Here is an 11,527-nt window from a genome sequence, read left to right on the forward strand (position 1 = left end):
AGCACCTTTAATAGTTCTATATACTCTCTTTTTAAAACAAAAAAAAAGGCCAGACCCAGAAAGAAATAACGTTAAGAATAACATCTACATTGCTAGGAAGAAATGTAGTTTTAACTGATATATTTAAGTCTTTGCTAATATTTTCAGTCCTTGCAAGTTGCTTATGGAGAATGTTAAGCAAATGATCCCCATTTTTAGGTAAAGATAGGTATTTTTAAAAAATAGTCCTAGGAAGCTATGAATGGTTTCCATGAATTCTAATTACCTGTCTCTGCCAGAGAACTCTTTGACACACTGGATCTATGAAATTAGTTTCATTGCAGTTTTTATTCTATCCCAACAAAGGTTGCTTTCCTGGAATAAGTGATATTTCATTACTTACCTTCTGCTTGAAGAGCTGCAGATTGGCTACAAATCTGTTTAAAATACACCAGTGCATCGAACATTCTTTATGTCTGTGTCAGTAAAAATGTATTGAGTGGGGATGTTTGGCTTGGTAAAGACTAAGGCAGACAGACATATGTTCTAGTACATGAATGGCGGCAAGTTTAAACAAAGTAGTAGATATTTACAATTTTAAAAGTCAGATAAAAATAGAAGTTTTATAATAGATAATAATCTCTACTCTCTGGCTCATCTAATTTGACTGATGCTTCTTTTGTCAACTTTCTCCCATCTTCCTTCCATCTTCCAGGGATTTGCTGAAATTTCTTAATCATTAAGGGCTCTTGACTCTTCTACTATTCTCTTCCCTGTTTGGGAGAGTTACAATGTTTTACTCGTTTATTATCACAGTGTTTCTCTCAGGGAGTGTGTGGAAGGAAGAGAGAGATATATGTTGTCTTCCTTGACCTGGATGTTCCTCATCCCAAATTTAGTTCAGAAAGTGGTGGTTTTCCTTTATTTAAGTAAATACACACACACACACACACACACACACACACACACACACACACACACACACACACACAGTTACTCTATGTTTATGCCAGGGAAATCGTGGTGTCTCTGCCTTTTTGGAGCTCCGAGTCTAGAGTGGGGATCTAGATAAACATTTGACTACAGTGCTGTGAGAGGGGTCTTAGAGGGTGTCACTAGGATTGTTTTCTTTGGTTAAGTCAACTGGTTTCAGAACTGGAAACAGAATAAGAACGCCTAAGTTTATTTCTGTGAGTCTCAAAATTCCTTTGACTTTCTCATTGCCTAAATTTTCCTCCTCCCATTATAACACATCTACCACTGTGGCCCAGCTTTCTTCATAGCTGTTCCTTCAGAACAATGGAGGCTTGCTTCTGGGGTTTGACTTTTCTCTTGCCTGAGCTCCCATCATGTTCTAGCCTCCCAGAGCTGGCTAATAGCTGGACCGCTTTCCTTTTGTGTTTCTCTCTCTTGTTTCCTAGAGCTTATAAAGTTTTTGGGGCCCATTTTATACTTAAAGTGTGTAATTTATTGTTCTTTCTGGCTCTTGTTCTGCTTCACCTCTTTAGGCCATTTGGCCTTGAACTCTTCACTGTCATAATTTTTAACACTGACCTAATCAGCTGGGAGAATTTCAGATCCAAGACTTGTGTTAAGAATTTGAATACAGCCAGGAGATTCAGGGAGCAGGTGAGGCTAAGTTGCTACCCAGTCCCCTGACCAGCACTTTCTTTGTGGTGATTGAGTAGTAGGTCAGTTGAGGATTTTTACTTCCCCTCTCATGGGCTGTTTACTAAGACCACCAATTCTGCAATTGTTGAGAAATGATGGGATCCTTCTGGTGGTGCTCATGTCTTGGGTGATGCCACTTCCACAGCAGTATTTTTTTCCTAAAAGCGTTCTTTCCTGTTAACCTCACTGTAGCAGAACAAGACTTATCAGTGAAGCAGTCACTAGAAATATGCAAAATATTAAGCAGGTCCTAGTTGTTAGAGCTTAAATAATGATAATCCTTTAAAAGATGACTTCACCCACCTCCAAGTTTATACTCTTAACATCAGCTGGAAATTTTCAGTCTAACAAACATCTCAGGTGATTAAAAGTAACCCTTAGGTCACAGTGAAAGACTCTGGCATGGAACATTTGTTATAACCTGAGGATTATCTGCACATAGATCTTGAGAGAGAATGTCTTGTCCTCAATGGTAAGGTGGCATGGGATAGTTGGAATAGCAAGGCTGTAGAATTGGATTGACTTAGGCTTAAAACCTCTTGTCTCAGTTATAAGCTGTGTGACCTTGGCAAGTTTAGGAACCCCTCTGAACCTCTATTTACTGTAATGTGCAAATAAGAAAATCTGTCTCTTAGAGTTGTTGTAAGAATAAAGTGAAATACATGGCATATGGAAGGCGATGAGTGGATATTTGTAAACCAACTTCATAATCTGACTTAGCTATAAAAGAAAAATTTAGCTAAGATACTTCTGGCTGTAATAATTCTTGATTCTCTGATTTTATTTGTATAAAATTAATAAAATATGTATTTTAGAGATAACTATATAACTGCAAAGTTCTTGGTTATCATGAATTACTGCTTGCTAAATCCCCTTTGCTGGACATGTCAATTTAGAGAACCAATGGAGAAGGCATTATACCAGATAGTGCTTGCAGTTCTCTGATCTAAGTCTGTTTCATTATTTCAGTCTTCCCAGACTCTCCTGGGGCTTATGAAGCTGAGTCACCATCCCCACCTCCTCCTCCGTCTCCACCTCTTGAACCAGTGCCAAAGACTGAGCCTGAACCTCCTTCTGTCAAGGTAAAATTATACTGGGATTCTTGCATATCCATGTATCCTTTATGTCTTAAGGACCTACAACCACTATGCTAAATCAGTTCCCTTGCTATATACTTCACAAATGCCAGTAGATGGCTCTTGTCTCATTCTGCTCTCCTACAGGTTGTACAGAATGGGCGTTCCCTCCATTCTTACCTGAAGGGAGATTTCGCTAGCGGGTATAGTCTCAGGAACGTTGCAGAGGTGGAACCTGGGAGCTGTTCTGTTTTCATGACCTTCAGCATCTCTGCTCTGCTGTACAGCTCCTGTTAGAGTGGTGTAAAAAGAGATCCCCCCTGCATCAGAGCAACATGTGAAAGACAGAGGGGAACAAACAAGTTAACACACGTTTGTTGCTCTTCAGAAGCAATTCTGGAAAAGGGCTGGATGGGAAAACTGTCAACCAAAGGGGAAATACAGCTTTGAACTCTCTTCAGCTGCATCTTATCTACATCCATTAGTGTAGATAATGAAGAGTTGAAAAAATAGTTGCTGACAATTTTTTTTTCCTTCGTGTCTGTTAGTTTTTCTTAATTCGTTGTGTTAAGACCATCATTTAAATCTTATGCTGATTCCTCATTAGCTGAAGAGAAAATGGGATGAAAGAGACCAGTGGAGATAAAAGGAAGTTGATATTAGTAATACCTATTTCAGACTAAATTAGACAGCTATAATGTTGAAGTGTCAAGGCTGGCCAGGCGTGTTGGCTCACACCTGTAATCCCAGCACTTTGGAAGGCTGAGGTGGGCAGAATGCCTGAGTCCAGGAGTTTGAGACCTGGGCAACACAGGGAGACCTTGTGTCTACTTTAAAAATATCTGGGATGGTGGCACATGCCTTGTAGTTTCAGCTACTTGGGAGGCTGAGGCAGGATGATCATTTGAGCCCAGGAGTTGGACTATTGCAGTGAGTTATGATTGCACTTCTGCACTCCAGCCTGGGCAACAGAGTGAGACCTTGTCTCTAAAAAACAAACAGACAAAGAAGACAAATGTGAAGGCTGACATAGCAAGTATCTACAGCAAGGGCATATGCCACAGAAATCCCTGGTGTGGTTTAGGGGCCATCCCTGTGTACTCCCATAATATCTGCCTCAGCCCTCACCACACTGTATTGCAGTGGTCTGCTTTCCTTATCTCTTTCTTCCATTAAGGTCCTTTTCCTATCTGTCTTTTTAACCATGTTGCCTGCACTACCTAACAATAGTTTATTGACTGAATGAACAGAACACAGTTCTTTCTTCAGCGTGCTACTTTGCTTCTTATGAACAATGAAGTATCAAGCCTGTGTATATAGTGGGCGTAACTTGTCTGTGTGATGGGGTTGGTTCTCTAAAACTAATGTAGAGTTTCTCTTTAAACTTTTTATCATAATGGAGTATTGGAGAGTGATTAGTATAGATGTAAAAGCTTTTGTTGTTTTTCTGTATAACATAATTGATCAGCTTAACATTGTATCCTGTCATCTTTTAGAGCTCAAGTGGAGAAAACAAAAGAAAACGAAAACGCGTACTAAAATCTAAAACTTATGTGGATGGGGAAGGCTGCATAGGTAAGACAAATATTTGGCTCCAAATCCAGAGATAGAATCTCTTATTACCACAGAGGCACCATAATCCCTTTTAGAACAGGTACATCTCAAACTTTAATTTACATGTGAATCATCCCCAAGTGGTACTGATGCTGTTTGTCTGTGGCATACACTTTGTGTAGCACAGTGCAAGTCAGAACACCTAGGTTCTTGTTTAGGTCGTACACTATAAAAATAAGCACAGAGATCTTGGCTAAAAGTTATGTCGTCTCTGGTGAAGAGTTTCTTATCTATGGAATATCCGCTTTGCCTAAATGTGCGGTTGTTTTGAAGATTCAGGTGGCATAAATATATCCAAAAACAAGATGGAAACCACAGTACGGGCTTAAGATGTTATCATAGACATTGAGAAGCTTTTTTTTTTTTTTCTAGAATGTTTGTTTTTATAAATTTGAACAGTGGAAAAGAAGCTACAATGATTAGACTGTAATCAAGAGTCATCTTTGGTATTTGGTTCCATTTGTTCTTCAGAAGGGTATGACTCATCCAGATTGCTTCCTTTATGTTTCCTATTTGTAAGCCATGTTAGGTAAAAGCATGTGCTTGTTATGAAGGCCTAGGGAGGAATTAAGAGTTCAGGCTTTGAGTCTTTGGCTAGTTCTTCAGCCATGTTTTAGCTTCTTCTACCCTTTCCATAATCAAACCAGACTTCTGTGGAGCTTTTAAGATTTAGCACTTGAGGTTTGATGGGATGCTCAGATCCTGGTACTGTATTTTTGTGTTTGAAAAGAGTTGTGGGTTTAGGCTCTTACCTTTGTTAGTTGGATAGCCCATGGTTGTCATTTTGCCTTTTGTGGCACCTGCCACAGCTTGGATCTTCAGAGAAGGTTATTTTCCCTGTTACTGATTTTTTTTTTCTAGTTCAGACTTGTTTTTAAAAGATTGGCTCTGAAGAATCAACCTTTCCAGGTTCTTAAAACTAGTGAAGACATTTTGTCGTCTGTGTTCCCTGTCCCACCATTCCCCACCTCCCAGTCCTCTGAAAAGGCCTCTGCCATTTTAATTGTAGCATGTGATTGGGGAGTAAAATTCTTTACATGTGGAAATTCTGTCTTTTCAGTGCCAAATTTCTTGTGAACCTGTGAATTCTGGACTTTGAATGGGTTTTTTTTTTCTTTTTCTTTCTTTTTTTTTTGGCTTTCAGTCTTTTAATAGTTGCCATTTTCAGGCCTCTTGGTTTGGCCGTGGGTGATATGTATTTACTGTTGAATTTCTTAATTCAACAGTGTATTTTTTAAATTTAAGAGGACAGAAGTTTTTTCCTCCTCTTTCTGCCCCAAAAGAAAAAAGTCAAATGTCTTTGTGAGAGTGAGAATTCATTGGGAATTTGTGGGTAATTATTTATTGCTTTGTTTAAAATATAGTACTCGATTTTTGGCCAGGTGTGTGATGTGGACTTTTTTGCACTCCTGTCTCCAGACAGGACTGTTAAGAGCCTTGGATGCAACAGTGAAAACAGTGCTTACATTGCACTTTTTTTTTTTTAAAAAGGTTTTTGGTCCAAGCTCAACCTAATGAATCTTGGCTTTGGTTACCAACAAAGGAGTTCTGCTTTCCTCTCTCTGCTCAGACTGTTCCAAATGTACCAGCATAGGGGGCTTGCCCTGTCCTGTGCTGGGTCAGATTTGTTCTGTGGGTTTAGAAAGCTCATCTTTCTTTCTTTGTGAGTTTGCAGCAGAAACTGGGGAGTTGGGCCCCTGAGATAAGTTTGGAGTAGACTCCTGGACAAGGGAATGGGTTTCTAAGAGCAGAGCAGTTAAATGGAAAAGAAATCTGATGTTACCTACGAAAACCAGGTTTGTTTGCCTTTTTTTAATGGCAACCCAGAAAAGTGGCATGTTGTTCAGCTAAAATAAAGGCCCTATATTTTTAATGGAGACCTTCTTTTTCCTGGGGTTTGAGGTAGCTACAGCTTTGAATATAGAAATATTTCTTTTAGCTCTTACAGTATACTGAATATGCTGCTAAAGAAATTTTGTTGGTGCTGCCCTGACTGTTTTTTAACTCCCCCGAGCAATGTCTCACACAAAATTGGCAATGAGACAGCCATTGGTTTCATTAATAAGTAATGAAATAATAAGCTAATTGATGCTGAAGTATAATGTAGACATGCTACCATTTGAGTACAGAATATACCTTATGAAGGAGCAAAGTCTTATACCACAAACTAGTGGAAAGTAATTTCCTTTCTGCATCTGTAGATGGCTCTTCAGACTTTTCTAATTTAAGATACTGAATAAATAACAGCTCGTAATTTTGTCCCATTAATTCAGTTACATAATGTTTTTGAAGATGCATGTGAGACGGAGGTGGTGTTCTGGGGTCTAATTGCTGAACGAATAGGTATGCCATGGGAATTCTCTAATTATCCTAGAGCAACATTTCTCAAACTTTGCCGACTATGTGCATTACTTGAAGATCTTGCTAAAATTGAAATTGTGCATCAGTAGGCCAGGAGTGGGAACTGAGAGTGCATTCCTAATAATCTCATGGGAGATTCCGTTGCCTCTGGTGTGTGGAGCATAATTTGAGTAGTAAGGCCTTTCAGAATACTTAATATATATCTAAAGTTTATCAGTATTTTTTAGCCTCTAAGTGAACATCAAAGTGAATTCTGGGCTCTTACAAAATTAAAGACAAACTCTGGGAACTCTCTGGGAAGGGATTGTTGATTATGCATCCTTAATGGGATTAGCTGGATAAGAGGGAAGGAATGCTCCAGTGGCAATTGCACTTCAACATTTAAAACAGGGAAGGAGAGAACATTAATTCCCAGAGTGTGGTCCCCAGACCAGCAGCATCAGCATTATCTGGGAGCATGTTAGAGAAGCAAATTCTCAGGTCCCACCCCAGATCTGCTGAGTCTGAAACTTGGGAAACAGAATCTGGCAATCTATGGTTTAACAAGCCCTCCAGGTGGTTCTGATGCACAGTAAAGTTTGAGATGATATCTTAAGTAGCAGAGTAGGTATTAGGACACAGATACATTTGATTCCAAAGCTTATGCCTCTAGAACAATTTGATATATTTTATTAGAAAGAATTATCAATAAAAGCTTGAGACTGTCATTGTTCTTTAATGGGAAAAAAACACCTTTTACTTTAATCATTTGAGCATTTATTATGCATATTAGGTTACGCTTTTCAGCTAAGAACGAGCTCTTTGCCTTCAATGTTTCTCTATCACTTGCTGCAACCAGGAAGGCTGAGAAAGAACTTAGATAGCATTGGTTATACAGCTGCCACAGCTCTCTAAAATTACAGAAAGGTGGCGTGCTGTTTCTTGTGGTTAGTGTATGTGTTGCAGTAGTGTAGATCCTCCTCGGTTATGTGACGTCATGGCTGGAAGCCACTATCTGTGCCTGTGTCCTTTGGGGCTTGCTCATAATGACTGCTTACTGTTATAGTTCTTTTCCAAGTTTCCCTTGGGAAGAGTTCAGTGAGTTTTAATAGCAGGGGAAAGGCAATTTATGCCTTTGGCTGATAGGGAGTAAGAAAACTGGTAACTTTGTTTCTCATTTTATCACTGTCATTCCTTAAAACTAACACGTGTGTCATCCGATAGCGTTTGCTTGAGATAGTTAACCTTCATGATATAGACTACTACTAAATCTTGGGTTAATTTGCAGCCATTAAGAACTAAGAACCAAACAGTTGAGTAACTAATCTTCAATTCTCTGTACCTAGGATGTGCAGAGAGTGGGTGGCATCAGGATAGAGCTAGACAGGAGGGTCCATGGTGAGCTTGGCTAAACAGAATGGAGGCAGGCAGATAGGCCAGCAGTTTAAGACCAGTAACGGGAATAGGCAGGCATTGTGGGTCAGAGAGGTGATGCTTAAGAAGCCAGTCAAAGCATGGAGTTAGAAGTAAGTGTTTGAGATATAGACAATTCGGATATAGAGTTCAGGAAGTTAGCTAGCATAGGCCAGGACCCAAATAAAGGATTTAGGCAATTCACTGATAAAGGGCCATTTAAAGGCATGGGATATAGCTGTGAGGGAGAAAAGTGAATGTTAATTCTAAGCATCAAATAGAGACTGTGTGAGCTCAGGATCCCACATACTTCCTACCTTAGGCTAGATCTGATCTCCCAGTGGGAGAAAGATTCAGTCATAAGTAAGCATATTTGCCTTGATCAGAGAGTCTGAAATGATTGGGGTTAGCAAGACATCCCATTTTCTTGATAGAGTAAATGATTCAACCCACCCATGTTCCATTTTTTTTCTCATCCTACCAGTGACTGAAAAAGTCTACGAGAGTGAATCCTGCACAGATAGTGAAGAGGAGCTTAAGATGAAGACATCCTCAGTACACAGACCCCCTGCCACGACTGTGAAAAAAGAACCCAAAGAGGAACGAAAGGGCCCCAAGAAAGGGACTGCTGCTCTGGGCAAAGCCAACAGACAGGTGTCCATTACTGGCTTCTTCCAGAGGAAATAAACTGCCATCTCTGGTAGATCAGAGACTTGGAGTGGTCAAGGGACAAGACCAAGAAATGTACTCCTCACTTACTATGTAAGTTCATCTAGATCTCCACCTCACCTGTATCAAAAGACTGTTCTTTCATCCTGTGAGGTTTATACTATTTCTGGTTTTTAACCAAAAGGAAATCATCTGGAAGCAGGAGGCAAAAAGCTGTTACCTTCTAATGACATTTAAAAAGCACAATCTTTGACCTGTCCAGGAGAAGGATTTACTCCAAAATTATACTGGAACAGTTTTCAGAATTCTTACTGAAGCCATTTAGTGGCTAATCCACTGTGCCCCACTCACCCTATGCCCTGGTCCGCATATGGCACAGGAACTGTTCCTTCTTGTTCCTCTGTATTCTGAGAATTCATGTGGGTGTTTCTTATCCTTACATTCTGCTGGATACATTTACCCCTCTTGTCTTCCTCCAGTACCACACTTCTGTCCCCTAACCTCCTGAGGCTGTTCTCTGTAAGCCTTTTAAGTTTTGATTGGACTAAAGGCTGAAGTGAAAATCTCCCTGTAATCCTCTTCCTCCATTATGCAGTACACGGACACCTGGCTACAAACCAGGACATGGCTTGTGTTCTGTTCCTTTCACAAAAGCTCTCTGGGACCTTCACTTGCAATTAGTGGTTAGGGAAAAGCCTCAGGCAGAACACAAATAGAAATTTAATGATGTGTTCAACTCCACCAGAAATTACCTCGAGTCAGCATTGACGATATTGGAGGAGCTGCCGTGCTGCTGACACGGGGTGTGCTTTATGCTGCTCTTTGCGGTTTGTTGATTCCCCCCTCCACCACTCTCAGTACCTAGAGAGTGAAACCCGTACAATGAGATAAAGACTAAAAAGAGAAATCCCTTCCTATATACAGTGTGCTACATTTACATAAAATTTCTCCTTCTTAAGAAAACAGAATATTCAAAAACAGCACTTTTCCAGGAAGTTAGTGAGGAAGATAAGGCACACATTTATTTATAAATGGATGTTGCTCCTTTGTATTTTTAGCTCCCCTATTTGCTTAAAAGTACAGGCTCCCCAAGAGAGGATGGAGAGGGAGAGACTGAATTGTTAATAGGTCTAAATATCAAAGAAAACATTTTTATTAGTTACTTATGGAAAATCATCTATTACAGTGATAACCTTCAAGTGACTTCCATTATGGCTGGGCAGGCGGTGAGCTCAGTGGATTGCAGTGGTGTGCTGGTGATTTTGCACAGTGAGCTCTGTGGAAGGGGTCAGGCTCAACTGCTGATGTGTCTCACATGTAGCAGACAAGGGGTGTCTGACCGGCTTCTTCCACCTCAGGATGGTGTATGTCGTAAGTGATGCAATCAGCTGTCTCCTTTTTAAGGTTGGGATTGTGCTGACCTTGGGATTAACATGAGCTTCTTTAGCAACCAAGCATGAACTTGATTAAGACCAGAAGTTTGGGAGATGAGTCCTGGCATTATGTCTAGGACTAAAGCAGTGGCTTTGTATAGCAAGCTGAGTAAAGGTTGACATATCCAAAACCCTTTCTTTTTAAAATGAAAAAGGATGGAGAGAAGGATGGAAAGCCTGGACTTAAACCTTTAGAAAAAACTTCTGGAGAGAAATCCCTTTTAAACAGTTATTTTTGTCATTGCCTCTGGTCATTTGTCTAAATAGGAATGGAAAATTAAAAGCAACAATCCAATCTTTTTTCTAAAAATTATGCTGGGGTCTCAACTAAAACTGAATTTGAATTGGAAAATTCTGGTGCTGGTTGGAGTTCCATCTTGCAAGGGATAATACAAATCCTATGATCTCTATGCCCAATATGCTGCCTCAACTCAGAGCTGTCTGCAAGGCTTAGTAAGTATTGAGTGGTGGTTTTTTTTTTCTTTTTATACAATACCATGTTAACCACATGAGTTAAATAAATTTGAGAAGTTGTTTTAAAACAGGCTTCAAACTGAGTATCTGATGAGTCTCTTATTTGACGGATGGTAACAGTGTTGCAATTATTTAAACTCTGAATGGGAAGAAGGCTGGTTTTCAGTTGATGTTGTTAAAACTGCATACCCATAGTCTGAGATGAACAAGTTATTTGCTGCCTTCATTGTTTTTTTCAGCACTGGGGAAATGTTAGTTTCAGCCAACCTCATTTTTTAGTTCATCTAGAAGAAAATCTAGCACATTGTATTAGTTTGGCTTTATCACTTGCTAGCTGTATGACCTTGGGCAAGTTTCACAGCCTCAAGTTCTTTATCAAAATAAAACTAAAATGAGTTACCAAGGGTTGTCAAGACTAAAGTCAAGTGTATGTAGCATGAATTCGGTCCGTGATGGCGGTCACATATGCGCTTTACAAATGGTGGCTTTCTTTCTGATGTCGTAAGTGATGTAATCAGCTAGCAACTTCCTGAAATGTTATCAGTTATACGACCCAGGTGGTATATTCTTCAGTCATTCTGGCTGTACATGTAGTAAAAAGGGGAAGATGTTGTCCTATTTCATGAAAGGTTTAAAGAGAGTAGATATTTTCCTATTGAAGGAATTATAGATGGCTATATTTACTGTTCATTTATTGTGTATCTACTATGTGTCAAGCCCATGACCTGGGGACTAGAGGATATAATAGAAACCATAGAATTTGGCACTTGATCCTCACAATTTAGTGGAAGGGAAAGCCAGTAAAATGAAATGACAGTGCCATATGTGAGTGCAATGTACAGGGTCCTCCAAGAGTTC

The 11,527-nt window shown here is 39.7% G+C and overlaps 1 protein-coding gene across 3 annotated transcripts in view; it reads left to right on the forward strand.

Moving 5' to 3' along the window:
• POLD3 (DNA polymerase delta 3, accessory subunit) overlaps positions 1-10,748 on the forward strand; it is a 50,676-nt gene extending 39,928 nt beyond the window's left edge. For all 3 annotated transcript variants that reach the window (XM_055282926.2, XM_063641354.1, XM_055282929.2), the window contains 3 exons: positions 2,620-2,732; positions 4,223-4,301; positions 8,578-10,748. In XM_055282926.2, coding sequence (XP_055138901.1) covers positions 2,620-2,732; positions 4,223-4,301; positions 8,578-8,780 — 395 coding nt within the window. In that variant the 3' untranslated portion in view covers positions 8,781-10,748. The remainder of the gene's footprint in view (positions 1-2,619; positions 2,733-4,222; positions 4,302-8,577) is intronic.
• Positions 10,749-11,527: the final 779 nt, after the last annotated feature.

This window comes from Symphalangus syndactylus, chromosome 6, assembly GCF_028878055.3.
Source record: "Symphalangus syndactylus isolate Jambi chromosome 6, NHGRI_mSymSyn1-v2.1_pri, whole genome shotgun sequence".
In the NCBI taxonomy this organism is placed as follows: Eukaryota; Metazoa; Chordata; class Mammalia; order Primates; family Hylobatidae; genus Symphalangus; species Symphalangus syndactylus.